The 21,566-nt window shown below is 41.4% G+C and overlaps 3 protein-coding genes across 5 annotated transcripts; 2 read left to right on the top strand and 1 right to left on the bottom strand.

Annotated features, from left to right (window-relative positions):
• Positions 1-991: 991 nt before the first annotated feature.
• mapk12b (mitogen-activated protein kinase 12b) lies at positions 992-6,698 on the top strand. The gene is made up of 12 exons (XM_083527900.1): positions 992-1,423; positions 2,594-2,723; positions 2,804-2,862; positions 2,951-3,062; positions 3,203-3,232; positions 3,912-3,959; positions 4,087-4,201; positions 4,838-4,909; positions 5,428-5,507; positions 5,589-5,667; positions 5,762-5,935; positions 6,019-6,698. Exons 1-12 carry the CDS (start codon positions 1,305-1,307, stop codon positions 6,093-6,095), a joined length of 1,095 nt encoding a protein of 364 aa, XP_083384026.1. The 5' UTR covers positions 992-1,304; the 3' UTR covers positions 6,096-6,698.
• Positions 6,699-6,843: 145 nt separating this feature from the next.
• LOC310718843 (uncharacterized protein) lies at positions 6,844-13,637 on the top strand. Of its 2 annotated transcripts, none has more exons than XM_083527909.1 (5): positions 6,844-7,018; positions 7,538-7,652; positions 7,754-7,816; positions 12,674-12,922; positions 13,028-13,637. In XM_083527909.1, the coding sequence occupies exons 1-5, from the start codon at positions 6,872-6,874 to the stop codon at positions 13,309-13,311; spliced, it is 858 nt and encodes a 285-aa protein (XP_083384035.1). In that variant the 5' UTR covers positions 6,844-6,871; the 3' UTR covers positions 13,312-13,637. The 2 variants fall into 2 exon arrangements, with proteins under 2 accessions (XP_083384035.1, XP_083384036.1); XM_083527910.1 differs by lacking the exon at positions 6,844-7,018 and adding an exon at positions 7,279-7,412.
• Positions 13,638-14,096: 459 nt separating this feature from the next.
• On the bottom strand, positions 14,097-21,358 carry rpap3 (RNA polymerase II associated protein 3). 2 transcript variants are annotated; one of them, XM_083527755.1, is made up of 16 exons: positions 21,073-21,358; positions 20,112-20,283; positions 19,629-19,775; positions 19,429-19,539; positions 19,048-19,175; positions 18,714-18,835; positions 18,516-18,586; positions 18,284-18,421; positions 18,058-18,185; positions 17,531-17,652; positions 17,238-17,386; positions 16,911-17,146; positions 16,292-16,499; positions 16,106-16,203; positions 15,903-16,003; positions 14,097-14,541 (listed from the first exon to the last, which is right to left on the bottom strand). In XM_083527755.1, the coding sequence occupies exons 2-16, from the start codon at positions 20,262-20,264 to the stop codon at positions 14,456-14,458; spliced, it is 1,998 nt and encodes a 665-aa protein (XP_083383881.1). In that variant the 5' UTR covers positions 20,265-20,283; positions 21,073-21,358; the 3' UTR covers positions 14,097-14,455. The 2 variants fall into 2 exon arrangements, with proteins under 2 accessions (XP_083383881.1, XP_083383882.1); XM_083527756.1 differs by having other exon boundaries at positions 20,112-20,377; positions 21,073-21,181.
• Positions 21,359-21,566: the final 208 nt, after the last annotated feature.

The following is a 21,566-nucleotide window of genomic DNA, read 5'->3' as shown; positions in this document are numbered from 1 at the left end:
ATTATATATATAAAAATATAACCTGGAGGTTTTTACTGAATCACAATAATTAATAAATAAGAACTTTCATAGTTTGGTCTTGTGATGGCTTTTTTAATTATTATTATTATTATTATTATTATTATTATTATTATTATTAATATACAAAAGTTTGTGGACACTTGATGAAGATTGCTATGTGTTTTTTGAACATCTCATTCCACATTTAGTCTCCAAAATATTCTGACTTAATAACTTCTACTTTACAGGGGAAGATGTTCCATGAGATTTGTGGAGATTCACATTTATATGTTAAATATGGTAAAAACATATAATAATAAGGTCAGAGCTCTGTAGCAAGTTTATTTTGTTTATTTTAATTTACTTTATTCTAAATTTAATTATTAGTATTTTTTAACTAGATTTAGAATCTGTAAATGTTGAATATCTGTGTAATTGACATTTGACATGTTGTTTTATATTTGATTTTCTAATTGGGGTTTATAATTTATAATAATTTCTAAGTGGGGTTTGAAATGAAAGGTATGTGTGGGACAAATGCATAAATTGAACAAGGTTATATACATCTATATGTATGTATTGATTGATTGATTAATTGATTGATTCACTCGCAGTGGTCAGTTCTAGACATCACTGTTTTACGCGCACTGGGTTGAGGGTCCCAAAGTGCCCCCTGTGACGATGCCAGGCTGTGACAGAAACTTTGTTGTGCTGTTGGTTTCCTTTCACAACCTCTGTTTGTAAATCAATTGCTCTTCGGGGGCTTTTTAAGGACAAGAAGATTTACTACTCCTTTGTTAGGATCCTATTCAAGTGTGAGCTCTTTCACCCTCCCCCTTCACTCCACCCAGGGGTTCCTCATGCGCTTAGTATTTTCAGGGTTAAATATATGATACATGATGTTTTGATGTGTTGAGTGTCTGTCCAGAGTTAAAAATAATACAATGTACAAAATAAAGTACACTATTAATAAATAAAATATATACTTTTTCACGAGCGGGTAAAGAAAAAAACGTGAATTGGCTGAAGGGTGCACTTTTTTATGCACCCTTCTTTTGTTCTCATGAGAAAGAGGTTTATACTGTATAGATGTGAGACTGGTGAAGGGCTGAGGATGTTAAACACCCCACTGTGTTCCTGCATGTTGGTGCCTGCGCGCTCACTCGGGTTTGGGTGGTCTGGAGGAGTTGCAACGAACCCATGAGAGCGAACGCACACACACACACACACACACACACACACACACACACACACACACACACACACACACACACACACACACACTTTGTGAACTTGTTGAAGACATGTCACTGTGCATCAGGACCGGATTTTACCGCCAGGAGATCAACAAAACAGTTTGGGATGTTCCGGAAAGATACCGAGATCTCATCCAAGTGGGTACCGGCGCGTACGGAACCGTATGGTGAGTTCTCGGGTTTTACGCACAGATTCCAGAGCATCCTTTTGTCTTCTGAAGACATAAACGCGCACTGAGCTGAGATACAAAGCTCAGAGAAATCACATGGGGGTTTTGATAACTTATTAAAATAAAATAATAGTCATAAAAAGGAAATGCGCAATTTTCCCACCATGGCGCATTAAGTTTGTTTTAGTTTGCACTGCAATACGCATTCAGATACTAGCATTAGTTTGTACTGTACTCTCTCTTTAAAAAAAAAAAAAAAAAGCTTCATAAATGGTTCTATTGGTCATGAGTACTGGTTCTGTGAAGAACTTGTAGCGTCTATTGCTCTGAAAGTTCTTTGGAAAAAGTTTTTTCACACTTAATAAGTCAAACGATGATCATCTCATTAAGCAGTTCACCAAACAGGACCAAATCTGATCCTCTGACGCACATATGATTCGGTTTGAATCATTTACTGTAAGGTCTTTGGGGAAGCAAAAATGCAACCAAAAACCGGGGAATTTAAGGGGAACCGAGAACCAGAGAACCCCTTTTTTGGTTCTTCCTGGAATGTTTTTTTTTTTTTTTTTTTTTTTTTTTTTTTTTTTTTTTTAGAAGAGTTTGTTACTTTTATGAATTTTTACTGTGGTAGCCCTTTTGTCTTAAAACAAAATTTTTGGCTGTGTGTAGAACATTGTAAGGATTTCTCTACATCCATATAGAACCCTTCTAAGAAATGAGGAGCTCTCCAAAAACACATTCTCAGTACCCTAACAGTTGGTGATTCCATGAATCAAAGAACGAATCGAATACACTATACAACAAGATTTTGTGGACACCTGGATTGACCTTGGTACCAGATTGGTGTGCTTTTCGAACATCTCATTATTTTGGGAAGATGTTACACTATATTGGGGGGGATTTGTGCTCATTCAGTTAGTTAGGTAGTGATGTAGGTGAGGTGAGAAGATCCGGAAGGCAGATAGCATGAAAAATGGTGTTCAGTAGGGTTTATAGTTCTATAGCAGAAGATCTTCCACTTCAACCCATATCTTCATAGAGCAGGCTTTGTGCACGGGCACATTGTCATGCTGGAACAGGTGCTTCTGCATCCGAAGACATCCTACAAAGCAGATGGCACATGGAAGTCTTTTTGTCCACATACCGTGTCATCTTGTCCTTTCGCAGCTCTGCCGTCGACAGGAAGACAGGACTACGCGTTGCGATCAAGAAACTCCACCGGCCCTTCCAGTCTCGGCTCTTCGCCAAGCGAGCTTACAGAGAACTGCGACTGGTCAAACACATGAAGCATGAGAACGTAAGTTTCAAATGATCCGTTGTAAGCGTGTTATTTCTCGCATGATAAATCTCAATGACAACGTTTATGTCCTGAAACAGGTCATTGGACTGTTGGACGTCTTCACAGCTGAGCTATCTCTGGACAGGTTTCACGACTTGTGAGTCGGATACTCGTTTTGGAGAACACATACTTCTAGTTTTGATGTTTGAGCATTACAAATTCTTCTCTTGTTCTCGTTCTGCTAGTTATTTAGTGATGCCATTCATGGGTACTGACCTTGGGAAGCTCATGAAGATGGAAAGGTTGTCTGAAGACAGAGTGCAGTTCCTTGTCTATCAAATGCTCAGGGGGCTGAAGGTTAGAGAAACTTGCGCACACTTTATATACTCAGAGCGTATACACGGTTTTAATTCAGTGTCTACAGAAATAAAAAAAATGTGTACCAGTTTCTCTTTGTGTTCTAGATATTGACTTGTTGCCTCTCTCTTTCTCCACAGTATATTCATTCTGCTGGGATCATTCACCGAGTATGTGACCTCTGACATGTTAATTATATGCGTGGGGGGCTGGGTGGTAGGATGGCCACTCCATTCAACTCTCACATACATCCTCTGTCTATAGATCTTCTGTCTTTTTTTTCCCCCCTCGAATGGGTCTTGAAGTCAGACGAAACTTGATAACTGTGGGGAGTGAGAGTGCAGACGGGGCAGTGTTGGAAAACAGGGCTTTTGCTGCATCATGGATGAATTAAATATGTGATCATTTACAAGTGATGAGTTTTTTTCATAAACTGTTAAAGCCAATCGAGGCCCAATATGCAAATGCAGCTTTCCAATTTGGAATATGCGGAATTAGTATTTTTTTTGGTGACATTTCTGTGTATCGCTCATTAAAGTTCAATACAAAGCGGTATCAAGATTTTCGTCACATTTACTCATGAAGGTCGGTGCTCCCTGTGACTGTGCGTGCAACCTTGTGCTGCCATCTGTTGGCGTGTTACAAAACTAGTCTCGAAACTTTTTGATAGCACTGCGCTTTTTTCAACCTTTTAAAGTACAAAATATTCAGATGTTTGGAAATGAAACCACATGACCACACGGATATGTGTGTGTGTGTGTGTGTGTGTGTGTGTGTGTGTGTGTGTGTGTGTGTGTGTGTGGGAATAAATCACAAGGTTATGTGTCTTATCTGGTTGCTCTTCAACAGGATCTGAAACCAGGGAACTTGGCTGTGAATCAGAACTGTGAGCTAAAGGTAATCAAGGATATAACATGAGGATTCATAATGTCCTGTAATTGCTATTTATAAAAAAAAGTTTAACAGACTGGATCACACTGGATCACACTGGATCACACTGAGTCTCCGTGATCTTGTTCTTCAGATTCTGGACTTTGGCTTGGCCAGGCAGGCGGACACGGAGATGACGGGTTATGTTGTGACTCGATGGTACAGAGCGCCTGAAGTCATCCTCAACTGGATGCACTACTCACAGACGGGTAACACACACACACACACACACACACACACACACACACACACACACACACACACACACACACACAAACTTACTCCTTGAAAATCTACTATATGCCCAAAAGTATTTCGACACCTGAGCTTTGTGTGCGTTCTGAAAATCGCATTCCACATTTAGACCCCATTTGTTTTTTTGATAAGATCCACACTTCTGGGAAGATGTTCTTTAAGGAGATTTGTGTTCATTCAGCAACCAGAGTGTTTAATTAGGAAGGTAAAGATTTAATTAATTGTTCAATACGGTTGAGGTTCAAGAGCTCAAGATCTTCCACTCCAACCGGTGTAAAGCACCTTTTCATGGAGCCGGTTTTGTGCATGGGGGTCATGATGTCATACTGGGTCTCCAAGTTCAATTGAAAGAGTAATGTCATGCTTCATCATCCAAAGACGTCTGATACAATTGTGTGCCTCCAGTTTGTAGGAATAGTTTGGAGAAGAAACACGTATGAGTGAAAAAGTCTGGTTATTTGATCCACCACACTGGTAGTGTAGATGTTCCTTGAAAGTGTAACACGATTGTGTTCTTCGAACGATGCTTTGTAGTATTGAAAACGTGTCTCATTAAATGTTACGCAATTGCTGTTTCTTGTGTCTTGCAGTCGACATCTGGTCAGTCGGTTGTATCATGGCGGAGATGCTCCTTGGAAAACCTCTTTTCAAAGGGAATGATCGTATCCTCACTGAATCATCAGCACCAACCAACAAAATCCATTGTTACATGATTTCTGTTGATCTATTTTTCTGGCAAGATCAGCCATAACATTATCACCACCTGCTTAATATTGTGTTAGTCCCCTTTTTGCTGGTAAAGCATTCGTCGATCATAAACATCATGAACTTCTTCAGCAGTTTGAGCTACAGGAGCTCGTCTGCTGGATCGGATCACATCGGATCGCTCCACGCGTGCATCAATGAACCCTCGGCCGGTTCACCACTGTTCCTTCCTTGGAGCACATAGATACTGACCACTGCAGACGTCTAGACCCATACGTCTTGACATCACAATTTGTCAAACTCGTGCAAATCCTTTCCTGCATTAATCACTACACCACTCATAATGTTATTCCTGATTGCTGTATGGCCGCATTCACAAATTGTCTTCAATAGGCAGCACTTAGATCCAAAATGGCCGACTTTCAGGCTGAACTTTTATTTCCATGCAAATGAATCCTTATCTGTTGAGCTGTAGATTTGGACCAGTTGAGAGAAATTATGAAAATCACCGGGACTCCAGGACAGGACTTTATCGTCAAACTCCAGAGTCAGGATGTGAGTGAAGAAACATGACCAAGAAAGCAATAATGCACACAATATTAGAATTTGATATTTATATCAGTGTCCATTTTTCAGGCCAAAAACTACATTCGAAGCCTGGCCAAAGTGCCAAAGAAGGACTTGCACTCGATTTTCTTGAAATCCAGCTCGGATGGTAAGTAGAACAATACAACGAATGAACTTTCCAGTATCAGTTCCAGTAAAAGTGCATGTACTCTATGTGATATGTGTGTGTGTCTTTGTCTAAGTGGTGAGAGCCATGGACAGGATGCTTGTGTTGGACCCTGACAAGCGTGTGAGCGCATCGACGGCTCTGGAGCTGCCCATGTTCTCTGACTTCCGTGAGCCTCAAGAAGAGACAGAAGCTTTGCCCTATGATCACTCCGTGGACAATGCTGACCTGCCTCTGGAGCAGTGGAAACGTAAGAGCATAATGAAAAACAGGATATGTGTCAGTAGGAAAGTTCGGACGATACCATCATCTTATCCTATGTCTTCTCTACAGGTCACACGTTTACAGAGATCCTGTCCTTCAAGCCACCGCTCATAGAGTTTAGAGACTCCAAAGACACCTCTCTCTAAGTGGATACACACACATACACTATATGGCTAAAAGTTTGTGGACACCTTACAATAAGATGTATGTGCTTTTCTGAACATCACATTCAGTCCATTATTTGCTGTTATAATAACCTCCACTCTTCTGGGAAGATGTTCCACTAGATCTTGTGAAGGTTTGTGCTCATTCAACCACAAGACGTTAGTGAATTCAAGTAGTGATGTAGGTGAGGTGAGGAGGCCTGGCGTGCAGTCAGTGTGAACATTTTAATGTTTAAAAGGGTTGAGATCAGATCTTTACAGGTGGCCACTCAAGATCTTCCACCAAAGCCATGTAATGCATATCTTCATGAACCTGGTTTGTGTACAGGGGCATTGTCATGCTGGAACAGGTTCCGATCTCGGAGTTGAAGTGACGGGAAAATGTCACGCTGCTGCATCCACCCGTTTTGGAGAAGTCGGGTGTCCCAATACTCTTGGCAGCATCTGGTACTAAAAACCTGCCGTTTGAATGGTTCCTGCTAAAAACACAGAAGATTTCCTTGTGTAAAGATCGTTTGTGTGTTTCTAGTATCTTGTATATTGTAGACCGACGTAAATATTTCTGAATAAAACGTGGATCAGTAAGTTTTTATGTTTATATACTGTATGTGTAAAATATGTGCTGTGGACATCTTGTGTGATTCATTACATAATAAATGACTTTCTTTTATCCACTGGCTCGAAAGACAACGGAAAAGTCAACATCTGTCAACATCTGCGTTGAGTAAGGGACTTTTTCATCGAACACACCCCCAGGGATGTGCAATATTCAGGTTTCCAATCAGCCACACGATACATACAATCATGCAGATCTACAGCTTCAAGACCAGGGGATTGTTTATTCCCAGGATGGCCTCAGATTCCTGATCTTGGATGGCGGGATTCAGTTGAATCTTCTTGCACAGGTGCTTTTCTGCTTTATATTATTTGCGATAATATAATATCATTTCAACCATTTTGTTTTTTTCTGACCCTCTTTAAATCCACAATAATTTTAATCATCTTTAATAATAACGTAAAGTTGGAAAAAAATTAATAAAAGAAAAAAACTATTGTAATTATAAAATAATAATAATAATAATACAAAAATTATAGAAAATAAACACCACAAAAAATACCTAAACATTATCCTGAAAAAGTTTGTTTTAAGAGCAAGTAAAAAAAAAAAATCAGCAAAAATCAGCAGTTTCTGAAATAATTTACACGGATTTTCCTTGTCCGGATGTTTGACGTGCGTATTAACTCAAGCTCTTGACCTGCACGAACATAAACTGCATAAAGTCTTCTGCTCTTTAGCAGGTAGATACTAAGCTCCAGAAACTCCATGGGAGATAAAGAGAAACAGCAACACAAAGCAAAGGAAAAGATTGCTGATTTGTTGGCTCATTTTCCTGATTAATGTGTTTGTTTTATTACTCATGCAGTGTGTACCTGGCCTCACCTATCTCAAAATCCTCCACATTTCATACTTCTCAACCATGGTGTACACACCTCTTTTATTTTCTCTGCTCCTGCTGGTTTCTTCACTCCAGTTTACAGGTATGGAGTTGTTGTTTTTATTTTTAAATCACACACCACTCAGGTTATGATTTATATAAAGCACAAGAGCGTAAAAATGTTTCTGGGTTATTTTTGACAAGCTCATGGTGTGGACACGCCAGGAAAGGACCCATCAAACACCCAGCTTGATGCCAGCGGACCCTGTGAGTGCCGACTTTCATACTGCATTCACTAAAACAAATACGATTCGAGTTTTTAATAGATGAGATTTATCAGAGTGTGCATTCGTTGGAAGGGTTTATATTTTTCCTGATAGGAGTACAAAAAGTTGCTTTCCACTGTTTTAGATTTTATGGATGACACTTAAATACAGCTGATACATAATTTACTAAATTTAGATAACATATAGTGTAATATAGAACAGAACAGTATAACTTTATATCAAATCAAATACAATATACGATACTGTATATACAATATTATTGTTTCATATCGTATCATATAGAAGTCAGACTAGGAATCAAAATCGGAATAATTTATTGATTCCGTTGCTTAATTTTTTTAGTTGCTGTTGCGCATAGTAAAAAAAAAAAGAAGGAAAAATCATATTCAATTATATATTAACTGAAATGAAATGTGTAGCAGCATTAAAAAGAGACGAGAGAAAAATCTGGCTACAATAATAATTATAAAAGTTATTGCACATGTAACTATTATTATTGCACTATTATTGCTCATGATATTTACAATAAATAAGTGTGGCTATAAAAACCCAGCCATTAGGGGGGCACAAGCCAGTGTACTCTTAGTGCCGGTCCCAAGCCCGGGTAAATGGGGAGGGTTGCGTTATGAAGGACGTCCAGCGTAAAACATGTGCCAAATCAAATATGCGGATCACAAATGAGAATTTCATACCGGATCGGTCGAGGCCCGGGTTAACAACAACCGCCACAGGTATCGTTAGCCGACAGGGTACCGGTGGAAATTGGGCTACTGTTGGCCGAAGGAGGAGAAGGAGAGGAGGAAGGCGTCTACAGAGACGGCAGGAAAAGGAGCAGTGTAGGAGAGTAGAGGTTCAGGTTGGTACTTTAAATGTTGGTACTATGATGGGTAAAGGGAGAGAGGGAGCTGATATGATGGAGAGGAGAAAGGTAGATGTGTTGTGTGTTCAGGAGACCAAGTGGAAAGGGAGTAAGGCCAGGAACATTGGAGGTGGGTTTAAACTGTTTTATCATGGTGTGGATGGAAAGAGAAATGGTGTAGGGGTGATTCTGAAGGAAGCGTACAGTAAGAGTGTAGTGGAGGTGAAGAGAGTTTCTGATAGGGTGATGATCGTGAAAATGGAAGTTGAAGGGATGATGATAAATGTCATCAGTGCCTATGCTCCACAAGTTGGCTGTGAGATGGAGGAGAAAGAAAGATTCTGGAGTGAATTAGATGAAGTGGTAGATGGTGTACCTAGGAAAGAACGATTGGTGATTGGGGCAGACTTTAATGGGCATGTAGGTGAAGGGAACAGAGGTGATGAGGAGGTGATGGGTAGGTATGGTTTTAAGGAGAGGAATGTGGAAGGGCAGATGGTGGTAGATTTTGCTAAAAGGATGGAAATGGCAGTGGTGAACACGTATTTTAAGAAGAAGGAGGATCATAGGGTGACGTATAAGAGTGGAGGAAGGTGCACACAGGTGGATTATCTTCTGTGTAGGAGTTGCAACCTGAAGGAGATTGGAGACTGTAAGGTGTTGGCGGGGGACAGTGTAGCTAGACAGCATCGGATGGTGGTCTGTAGGATGGTTTTGGAGGCAAAGAAGAAGAGGAGGAAAGTAAGGTTTGAAAGAAGAATAGGATGGTGGAAACTGAAGGAGGAAGAGTGTAGTGTGAGGTTCAGGGAAGAGGTCAGACAGGGGCTCAGTGGTGGTGAAGAGGTGCCGGATGATTGGGCAACTACTGCAGGAGTGATGAGGGAGGCAGCTAGAAAAGTACTTGGTGTGACATCTGGAAATAGAAAGCAAGACAAGGAGACGTGGTGGTGGAATGAGGAAGTGCAGGAGAGCATTAGGGGAAAGAGGTTGGCAAAACAGAAGTGGGATCGACAGAGTGATGAGAAGAGTAGGCAGAAGTACAAGGAGATGCGGCAGCAGGTTAAAAGGGATGTGGTGAAAGCCAAGGAAAAGGCATATGAGGAGCTGTATAAGAGGTTGGACACTAAGGAAGGAGAAAAGGATTTGTAGCGATTGGCCAAGCAGAGGGACCGAGCTGGGAAGGATGTACTGCAAGTTAGAGCAATAAAGGATGGAGAGGGAAATGTGTTGACTAGTGAGGAGAGTGTGTTGAGAAGATGGAGGGAGTATTTTGAGCAGCTGATGAATGAGGAAAATCAGAGAGAGAGAAGGTTGGAGGATGTGGAGTTGGTGAAGCAGGATGTAGATAGGATTAGTAAGGAGGAAGTGAGAGCAGCGATTAAGAGGATGAAGAGTGGAAAGTCGGTTGGACCAGATGACATACCGGTAGAAGCGTGGAGATGTTTAGGAGAGATGGCAGTGGAGTTTTTAACCAGATTGTTTAACAGGATTCTGGAAGGGGAGAGGATGCCTGAGGAATGGAGAAGGAGTGTGCTGGTACCGATCTTTAAGCATAAGGGAGATGTGCAGACCTGCAGTAACTACAGGGGAATTAAGTTGATCAGTCACACCATGAAGTTATGGGAAAGAGTAGTGGAAGCCAGGCTGAGAGAAGAGGTGACCATCTGTGAGCAACAGTATGGTTTCATGCCGAGGAAGAGCACCACAGATGCCTTATTTGCTTTAAGGATGTTGATGGAGAAGTATAGAGAAGGACAGAAGGAATTGCATTGTGTATTTGTGGATTTAGAGAAAGCGTACGACAGGGTGCCGAGAAAGGAGTTGTGGTATTGTATGAGGAAGTCAGGTGTGTCAGAGAAGTATGTGAGGGTGGTGCAGGACATGTATGAGGACAGTGTGACGGCAGTAAAGTGTGCAGTAGGTACGACAGACTGGTTCAGGGTGAAGGTTGGACTGCATCAAGGATCGGCCCTGAGCCCTTTCCTGTTTGCAGGGGTGATGGACAGGTTGACGGACGAGGTCAGACAGGAGTCTCCCTGGACTATGATGTTTGCAGATGATATTGTGATTTGTGGTGAGAGTAGAGAGCAGGTTGAGAAGAGCCTGGAGAGGTGGAGATATGCGCTGGAGAGAAGGGGAATGAAAGTCAGTAGGTGTAAGACAGAGTACATGTGTGTGAATGAGAGGGAGGGCAGTGGAGTGATGCGGTTGCAGGGAGAAGAGGTGGAGAAGGTGGAGGAGTTCAGGTACCTGGGGTCAACAGAGCAAAGTAATGGAGAGTGTGTTAGGGAAGTAAAGAAAAGAGTGCAGGCAGGGTGGAGTGGGTGGAGAAGAGTGATAGCAGGAGTGATTTGTGATAGAAGAGTATCTGTGAGAGAGAAAGGGAAAGTTTATAGGACTGTGGTGAGACCTGCGATGTTGTATGGATTAGAGACAGTGGCATTGAGTAAAAGACAGGAGGTGGAGCTGGAGGTAGCAGAGCTGAAGATGTTGAGGTTTTCGTTGGGAGTGACGAGGATGGACAAGATTAGAAATGAGTTTATTAGAGGGACAGCACATGTAGGATGTTTTGGTGACAAGGTGAGGGAGGCGAGATTGAGATGGTTTGGACATGTGCAGAGAAGGGACATGAATTATACTGGTAGAAAAATGCTGAAGATGGAGCCACCAGGTAGGAGGAAAAGAGGAAGGCCAAGGAGGAGGTTCATGGATGTGGTGAGGGAAGACATGCAGGTAGTTGGTGTAAAAGAGGCAGATATAGAGGACAGGGTGGTATGGAGACGGATGATCCGCTGTGGGGACCCCTAATGGGAGCAGCCGAAAGAAGAAGAAGAAGAAGAAGTGTGGCTATAAAATCTATTAATATAATTCCATCTATATTATCTATATCATGGATTAGCTGTTTAACACTCAGAGGGAGGAGTTTATATAGTTTATAGTTTAATATTATATTGCAATACCATAAAGTATCGTATTGTTTAGTAAAGTATAGCGTAATGTCCAATACTATAGCGTAGCATAAATGTTTATATAACTCATATATAACTCAGTGGCTTCTACCAAAAGTTTTAGTTTCTCCAATTGTATTACTATGTGATAAGAAAATGATTGTAAATGCAAACAATGTGCACTAAAATGCTGAAAAATGCAGCTTTATACAGGATACAGACACCAACTTCCAAACAATCGACGGTATATATATATATATCTCATAATTTATAGAGAGATGTAAAACCTTCTGTGTGGCCCTTTGTGTAATAATTTAACTCTTGTTACTATACGTTAATATATTCTCACTGAGCACTTAATTTACACTATTATGTAGCATTCTCAACCCTGAGCATCTCTATTTCTGCTGAGGAAACTCCGACTGCATGAATCCACCTTGAGTCAACAGTCCAGCCGGTGGAGTTTACGTGATGGTGTGAACGGTTTCCTCGACACACTTTGTGCCCAATCAATCATCGGTTTTACGCCACAGCTAATATAAATATGACGCTAAACCTGCGTATCCCTTTAATGGTTTTCTAATGGCGATTTCTTGCCTGATATTTCACTCGTCACCAAGCACGAGGCGTCTCAATTCAGTTTCATGAACAAGATCAGTGTTCTTCAGTGGCCTTCTCAATCACTGGGGTGCAGGATGCAGTCATCTGAGCTTGGAGAAGAATATTAAAAGATTGTTTCCTATTATCTGGTAAAATCCATGCATTGGAGAATGGAGGCTGGTTTGAGAGCGAAGAGAGGGTCTAGGGTGGTGTTGCTAATAAAGTGCTCAGTGAGGGTGTAGTCAATGAAAATACCCATCGGGTTCTGATTGTTCTGTTATTAAATGTGTTTCAAGAGAGAGAAATTAGCAAGAGAGAGAGAGAGAGAGAGATTAGCAAGAGAGAGAAATTAGCAAGAGACAGAGATTAGCAAGAGAGAGAAATTGGAATGTAATAAAAATAAATATAATGAACTATCTATTTATTTCAGATGGGCCAAGGGGTCTGTCTATTCTTGGTCCAGATTCAGTGACTGTAGGAGTCCCTTTTACATATATATGTGCTGCTGAATGCTCACCGACATGCACTTACATGATGGGTTTCGATAACCAGACTGGACAGGGCAATGAGCTGTTTGATACTTTGAGACAGTGGGTGAAAACCAAAATAGTGAACTGCACAGCAACAAACCCGGCCACCAGAACGTCCTCCACAACCAGGAAAACGCTGCGAGTTTTGGGTAGGATATCAAAATGTGGCTCAGAGCACACAATCACTCACCTCTCATCACGTACAAGTCTTTCCCAGTTCCCAGACTTACGCCCGTTACCGGTTTCCTTTCCAGAAGGACCAGTAGACGTCACAATCAGCGGGCCAAAGACTCTGACGCCAGGAGAAACTCAGCGTTTTTTGTGCAGTGCCACGTGTAAACCCTCCTGCACGTATACCTGGACAGTGGATGGAGATCCAGCTTCTGGCTCTGGGGATGAGGTAGTGATCAGAGCACCTACGGACGCCACCTCGGGAACCATCATCTGCAAGGCCACAAACAGCGTGTCTGGGATGTTTGTTAGTGTGGTCCAAAATCTAAATGCTACAGGTTACACCACACTTCCAGCAGGTACATGAAAAAGTTACCTACCATTACCTGCTCTTTGGTGTTCAAAGCAAACATGAATACAAACATCTGTTTCCAGTGCACTGATTAAAGCAGTCGAGACCAAACTCCACATATTTCATCTGACCTTCAATACAAGTCAATTAGAGGATCAACATTCATTTCCATAATATCTCACATATAATAGCCAAAAGACAAATTTCCTTATTATTCAATGTTCTGTAATAAAACAGTCGTAGTTTTTCAGCACAACAATTTTTATATGGAGTTTGTCATCCTGGTGATCAAGTACCAACTTCAATCTGACTATATTTGGTGATAGACCTTCACGTTTACTTTACACCAACCCTTCAGGCCGGTGACGGATGTCCATATTGTGGTACCTGATGCCTTCAACTTTTTTTTTCTCCCTTTGAAATGGCGTCTGTGGGAGATATTTGATGTTTCAATGCAGTAGTTTGTTGCTCACAGTAGCTTCTGTTGTTTGGGCAGCAGTATGTGTTTTCACTTAGAAGCTGCTAAAATCTTCTGGAATCTTCTATTAAAGATTAAAGCGTCTGTAAAACAGTGGGACTCCCGCTGGAGTTCTGACTTACAGAATTGGAGCAATTCAATTGTTTCGTGGTTTAAACCAACGCAGATGCTCTAATTGACTTTCCAAAAGAATTCAATATGTGGACTTCAAACCCATATGAAAAATCCTCTAATAGAAAGTCCACACATCCGACTGTTTATATAACTGACCCCATAAACCGTGTGAAATCTTTCATGCAAAGAAAAGGAGAATTTATAACTGTTTTGATGGTGGGATTTTGTTTTATTTCGCAGGTCGGGCCACAGCTGAGCGAGCGGAGCTTCTGCTGCTGTTCGCAAGCATTATACAGTTTATAATAATGAATACATTATGACTCAATATCAACGTGACAAACGTTTACACTCTCACTAGTAATATATAATTATATAATTATAACTGAATTGTGATGAGTGAATTGGGTGGTTAATAGATCATTAATACAAAATCAAACCTTTTTCCCCCCCAGGAGTGAAAAAATAAATATCACTGCCAAACATATTTCATTATTTATATATTTTCTATAATCTATATTTGAGGGATGAGATGCAGTTCTCCTCGTTGGTCTCTCCACAACACAGCAGCTAGACTCCATATTTCTTCTTTAGGGCTTTGACAGAATCGTCCTCCAGGCCTGCATGAGAAACGCACTGAAACAGCTCCTGTAACACTGCGGGAAGGAAAAAAAACTAAATAAAACATTTCCTGTAATTACTAAGGAACATAAAATCCTACGATGGAGTTTGTTGGGGAAGGAATAATGCACACGTTCTTGGATTGTTGATATTTCATAGCGTTTCTGTAATGCATGATTATGGTGTTGTGTGAATGGAAATGTCCAGAAACTGATAAATCCTAATGTTGTACAAGGCGATCGATTATTAGCTTCACGTCCGATAAACACCACAAGGCCAAACGTTGGTGAAACCTGAACGTCACGGTGATTTACAGGTGCTTTTTGAACATCTCAGTCCAGATTTATTCCCCTCAGTGTATGTTATAATACACGATCTTTCAGCTATTAGTGAGATCAGACACTGATGTTGAGGAGATGTTGAGGAGAAGGTGAGGAGGTCTGGGGTTCGGTCAGTGTTTCAGTTGATCTTAAAAGCTCTGTGCAGGACAATAAAGATCTTCCAATCCAACCTCCAGGCTTAAAGGGACTCTTTATTTCAGTGAAGGGAAATCTAATGGATCTGATGTGACAGTTCATAGTAAAACCTACATACACCAATCAGACATAACATTATAGCATTAGAACATTATGTGTGGTGACGTGAAGAACACTGAGGATCTTCATCGTGGCACCCGTTAGTGGGTGGATTTATTTATTAGGCAGCAGGTGAACATTTTGTCCTCAAAGTTGATGTTAGAAGCAGGAAAAATGGGCGAATGTAAGGATTTGAGGTGATCTATTAAAAGTGCTCCAAGGAAGGACCAGTGGTGAACCGGCGACGGGGTCGTGGGCGGCCAAAATTTGGTCATATCATAGCAAGGCCCCTAACCCTCAACTGCTAAGTTGTATGAATACGATAATTAAGTTGCTCTTGTGAAGGTGTAAATGTAGAACATCCAAATGACCACCAATGCCAATAGATGAAACTCCATTGCCACTGCTCTGTAATAATCACATAGCATGCAATAAGAACCTGAGTGGAAATCCAACTCTTGGCACTTCGTCCAAATGCTTTACCTTCACGGCTAATATTCGATGAAAGAATCCGGTTGCCAGCGCTGCACTAAACCCACTCAGAAAGTGCATTAGGCTTAATGGGCACACAAAATACCCACAACTGCAGCGAGAACTAGAAGAACTCGGAATAAATCTCAACCCGTCTGGGTTCCATACGCGAAAATCCCCACCTTCATACTGTAACTACGCAGCGAGTCAGGAAGAGCACGAAGACTCAGAGGATTCCTCTATCTGATTAATCTGAAGTTAGGATGTGATCTGGTTCCCTGGTAAACAATTCATCATATATATTTATATAAACGGGTAAAAACCCTGATGAATCTATAAATAGAACACACCTTGTTTTTCAGGGGACAACATGAACATGACAACCATGTCAAATCTTCTCACGCTGGACAAACTTTTCAGGATGGAGAGAATGAGTGATGGGTCTTCATTTCTGGAGAGAAAAGTTCAAAGTACAGGAGAAGAAAAAGCTGAGTGGATTTTTATAATGATATCATGGGAAATTATAAAGGAGTCATAACCACTTATAACTTACTTAATGTAAAATCCTTGAAGTACGCTCAGAATCTTATTGAGCACCTCAGGACTCAGGGTGTTTTGGAAAATCGTTTGAAAATCATCAGGATGAATTTGCTGAAACAGAACCAGACCGTCGTGATGGACACCACATTATGGAATTGTACTGGGTTGGATACGAAAACTAAGAAGCAGCGCCACCTACCTTTAAATACTGATACATGAGTTCAGGGTGATTACCGATCTTTCTTAAATCTGCTTCTAGCTGGAAGCTGTTTGCAGGTGGTGGAGGAGGAACTTGAAGTTGAACTTGACAAGAGGAGGATGATGATGAGGGTTTTTCCGTTTTAGTGGGGATTTGTTCCTTTCTCTGCAGTGCATTCTGTTTCCCGAAGGAATCCCCACACGGGCCTCTGAAAGACAGATAGCAATAACCGGAATCAACAGTCGTCAACATGAGATGGTTGAGGGCACCTGGCTGGCCTTCTTCTGGAATCAGAGAAGGTTCTTCCACAATGACAGCGCTCCCATACACAGGGCATGTGAGCTCATATAACAATAATAATGATGGTGGAAGTTATAACTGTATGTTTTGGGGAGATTTTGCACCATGTTGTTAGACAGCAATCACAGAGTGAAGGAACATCCATTTTTTGGAGATCGTTTATTTCTCCTAAACGATCCAAGAGATTTTTTTAGAAGCACTCGGAAGCTGCTCTGGATGATCTACTGAACATCTGCTGGACAACATGATGAACATTCATCTCTCAGAATTCCTAATCCCTAGGCACACAGACTCAACGCATTCATTGGTGAGAACTTACGTAGCTGGTGATTCTGATGGAGGCTGTGATAGCTCCTCTATCTTCTGGATCTTAGCCAATGGCAAAGAAGAGCACAGAGAGGCCTCACATTTCATCTCTCTTTCTGATGAAGAAGCTGATGCACTGGACATCGACCCAGACCCTGTGGAGCTCGCCTTTGCTGTGACTCTCTCGGGCTCAGCCAAGGGTGTGAGCTTTCCACCAACTTCCTCGATCTCGATTCTTCTTAACGGCTTCTGTTCGGATTCAGACAGTGCGGTTAAAACTCAAACACCGATTAAGAGTATCTCTTCATCTACAAAGGATTTGAGTTTATTGGAGGTTCACTTTGGATCTGAGGTGTTCCGGTTTGTTGATTGGCTGCACTGTTCTTCTCTGTGTGCCATCTGCTTGTTCCGTGGTTCCCATGTGGAGTTTTTTGAGCTCGTTCATCGCTTGCTTGTTTCCTGGTTCGAGTTTTAGAAGTTGCTCGAAATCTGCAGGAATGAATGACATCACATTATATATATATATATATTTAAAAAATCAGTGCCAGTTTTCTGAGAAAGCTTTCCACTAGCTTCTGAGGTGTGACTTTGAAGATTAGTGGTGAACTTGAATGGTGGAGAATGAGCTCTAACCTGCTTTGGCATCAGAAAGTCTTCCCAGTGCCACCCTGGCTGTGCCGCGTCGAGCGAAAGCTTTCGAGTACGTGTCGTCCAGAGCTATTGCTTTGGTGCAGTCTTCTTCTGCCTCAGCATATCTACACAAAACACACACACACACACAGGAAGCTCCAAGTTTTACATGTCAGTTGTTCCTTTAGACATAAAACCCTACAGGAATTAAAGATTGTGGACACCTGGGAATTAGATCCATATTTAATACCCATTTAAATCTTTTGAGAAGATGTTCCACTAGATATGGAGAGTGTACTGATTTGTACTAATGTATGAGGATTAGAGCTCCACTGAAGGCAACTCAAATGTGATCTTCCACTCAAATGTGTTCATGGAACAAGAACAAGTTTGGGTCTGCAAGTTCAAGTGAAATGGAAAAACGTCTCAGTACTTTTGCCCGTGCAGTGTGTAAGATCAAAGTAAATGTAAAAAAATAAATAAATAAGGATGATTTTAAGATATTTGTGCCGTGTGTTTTTGATATCCACCTCTCAAGTTTAAGGTAAGCCATGGCCCTGTTGGCAGCAAGCAGAACGTTTGTGTCGTCGGCCTTCATGCCTTTACTGTAGCAGTCCACCGCCGCCTCGTATTTGCCCTCTTTGAAGTAAGCGTTTCCCTGTGAGAACATCGCAGAGAACACAAAGTGACCCTGCTGCGCTACGAACAGCGAGTCTGCTGAACGCGTGTATGGTTTTGCTCAGATGATGTTCTCACCCTGTCCTTTTGCACCGCCGCCTCTTGCTGTCTCTGTTGTTCCGGTTCCGACTGCTTCGGTTTTACGGCTTCGGCAAGCGGCACCTCGGACTCGCTCTTCTCCGTCTGACCTTCTTCACGCTTTTGAGAACCTAAAACCTGCGGGATGGAACGTTGTAAAGAAAAGAGTTCAAGACTCGAGCTTCATCACGCACACCAAAAACAACCAGGGAACGATAAGACGGGAGCCGACCTGGGTGAGTTTCTTTATCTCGTTCTGAGCGTCGAAGTTCTCCGGCTCCATCTTCAGCACCGTTTGATAATCTTATAATTCAAGATCGACATCATTATCAGCACAATTTCAGATATAACGTAAAAACGTATTGTAATTACAGCGGCAGGGGCACGCAGGAGAACCTTCAGGAGATTGTGTAGATGTTTACTCCCTCACCTTCTAGAGCACCTTGATGGTTTTTAAGAGCAAATCGACAGGCTCCTCTTCGGCTATAAGCTTTAACGTATTTGCTGTCCAGTGCTATGGCCAGGTTACAGTCCGACTCGGCGACTGAGTACCTAAGACAGGATTCAAGAAGAAACATTCTCATGACTTTTGCTCAGATGAGTTCATCCAAACTTCACTGCTTCATGTGCACGAATCTCGTCCTGGAGTGGCCATACGGAGCTCATCAGCATCTCAAACAGCCCTGCTATCAATCCAGTTAAAACCAGATGTTACTACCTTCTTTTTCAGGAGGAAAGCAGTATATTGGTAGCGATTCTCTCACTTTTTCAATCTGAAGAAGCAGGTTGCTCGGTTCACGGGAAGAACCGGGCTGTATGGGTCTGCAGTCATGCCTCTGGTGTAGCACTCGATAGCGTCGTCGTACTTTCCATCTTTGAAAAAACTGTTACCCTGTAAGGAAAAAAATAAAAAAATAATAAGTAATAAGTAATTGTTCATACCTGCAAAAACATCTACATACACAGCGTGTCCAAAAGTATTGGGACACCCGACGCACACGATCGTACAGGACTTCATTGGGAAAGTGGAAGATCTCTCGCTATGAAGCTATAAACCCAAACCTCCACAAAATCTAGTGAAACATCTTCCCAGAAGAGTGGAGGTCATCCTAACAGTAAATGTGATGTTCAAAAAGCACCTTTACCTTCTCCTTCTCCTTCATGGCTAGGTCTCGATCTCCATGCGCTTCCTCAGAGTCGGAGTCATTAGAGTCAGCCGGGCTGGTGTCTTTATCCAGTGCCTCGAGGGCCAGGTCCTGAAATAAACAATTGATCTGATTATGGTTTAGAAACTCCACAGAACCGAAAATGGCACGTCGTGAATTCGAAGTGATGTGAAGTGTACCACGTTGAATTTCTCCCAGGATTTATAGTCGTATGATTTTATTCTTTGGACGGGTTTCTGCTCGCCTTGAACGTTCTCATCCCGGACTTGACCTCTGACCCGGCGCTTCTTCTTGTAGTCCTTGTTCCTTACAGGTGGGAGATGTTTCTGTGGTGGGTAGAAAGCAATCAAAAGGTGTCGCGGAAGAAGACGAGAATGTTGCGTGTTTATTACAAAACCTGCACCTTCTGGAAAAAAAAACCCAATCGATTTATATGAATCAATGATTCGACGTTTATTTTTATATATTTTATTTTTTGGAAAATATTATACAAATATTTTTTTTTTATAAATTATTCAACCAATCAGGCGTTTTTATTACAAATCCTTGTGAAAATGTAAACTGCTGATGTTTGGAAATTATTAATAATACACTAGTATGTGTGTAATATATACACATTTCAGCTACATATAAAAAATATCATATCAAGGAATATCGTTGACCTGAGGGTCCGCCAGGTTTCCTGCACGAAGCTGTTCATCCTTCTTCTTGATGTCCTCTTCCCAGCTATTGAGATCCCTCATAAAGCTCTGAAGATCCTCTGCATTTTGTCGCATCTGCATTTGCAGCTCCACGGCTTTGTTTCCACTCAGCATGGTTTTTTTTCCAGTCAGTCTGAAACAGAACAAAGTTCTTCACCAAACGTGCTGCCTTATAACATCATGGGGATTTTGATGGCTTTTTACTCCCACGTTGTTTCAAGTAGAACCTTGAGAGAGACTACGTTTGGACGATATTATAACGTCAGTAGTACGAGTACACGGTACGGCCGAAACTATGTGGACACCTGAGCATCAGATCCATGTGGACGGATGCCGGCACAGTGTTAGAAGCGTACAGTTGTGCAGAACCTGCAGATTTACAGGTTCCCTTGAAATAAGATTAAGCACAAGAGCAAGCGAGCTGCATGAAGACATCACTGCTGGTGTGAAGGTTGGAGAGGAGGAACTTCTGCACAGGGAAAACCCTGACCTCCTTTAACTCACTGAGACGACTGTGGGATATAACTGGGATGCCAAATAAACGCACAGAGAATCCACTGGAAAGCATTTTTTGGAAGAAAACAGAAAAGGAGGAGAATAGATCTATTTAAACAGCACGCGTGACGGTGTCCGAATACTTTTGGCCAGATATGTTTCGAATACAAAATACAAACGTCGTAAATACCAGAATCTAACAGAAATAATGATCTATAACAATAATAATGACACTTTTGTGTAATAAACGCATTAAAACACAGCCGGTTTGAAGGATGAACGACGCACGCGCAGCTCAGGGACTCAGCGCGAGGCTAACGTGATTAGCTGCTAATGCTTTCACATATAAACCGAGTGTGTGAGGTGACAATTAAACTACATTCAACATTATAAAAACAAAGATAATGTCGGAACAACATTAACATACCGCTCAAATCTCAGGATTAAGACAAAACACACAGAAGCCGCAGGTAAGTTCGAGGAACTCGAGCGCTCAGGTGCTGTGTGTGTACGTCGCCATGACAGCTGAGTCCCAGAATGCTTTGCGCGTGTACGAATTGAAAAGTGACCGTATTAAAAAACGATGTTTTAAAATATTAGATAATAATATTCTAATAATCTAATACTATTAGATATTGATGCAATAAAATGTATGTCGAAAGTTCATACCTAATAAAAAAATGCGTGTTAAATATCTCACCCACCACTAAATTGTATAAGCTCCGCCCACTTCTGCTCTCAGACTGCGGGACTGGTGTGACGTTCTGTAGTTTATTTATATATTAAAGTATTTTTTTGTAGTCTGTTTTAGTTTCCCTTTAATTTTATTCTCCGTGCATCCACGAAGAAACGAAAAATGGCTTGTTTTCTGTAGTTTGGTTCTGGTATATTGGGGGGAAAAAATCATAACGGTCCTTTTTT

Source organism: Silurus aristotelis (assembly GCF_946808225.1).
Source record: "Silurus aristotelis genome assembly, chromosome: 24".
NCBI lineage: Eukaryota > Metazoa > Chordata > Actinopteri > Siluriformes > Siluridae > Silurus > Silurus aristotelis.
The sequence above is the reverse complement of the archived record's forward strand: the minus strand, read 5'-3'. Positions and strand labels throughout refer to the sequence as shown.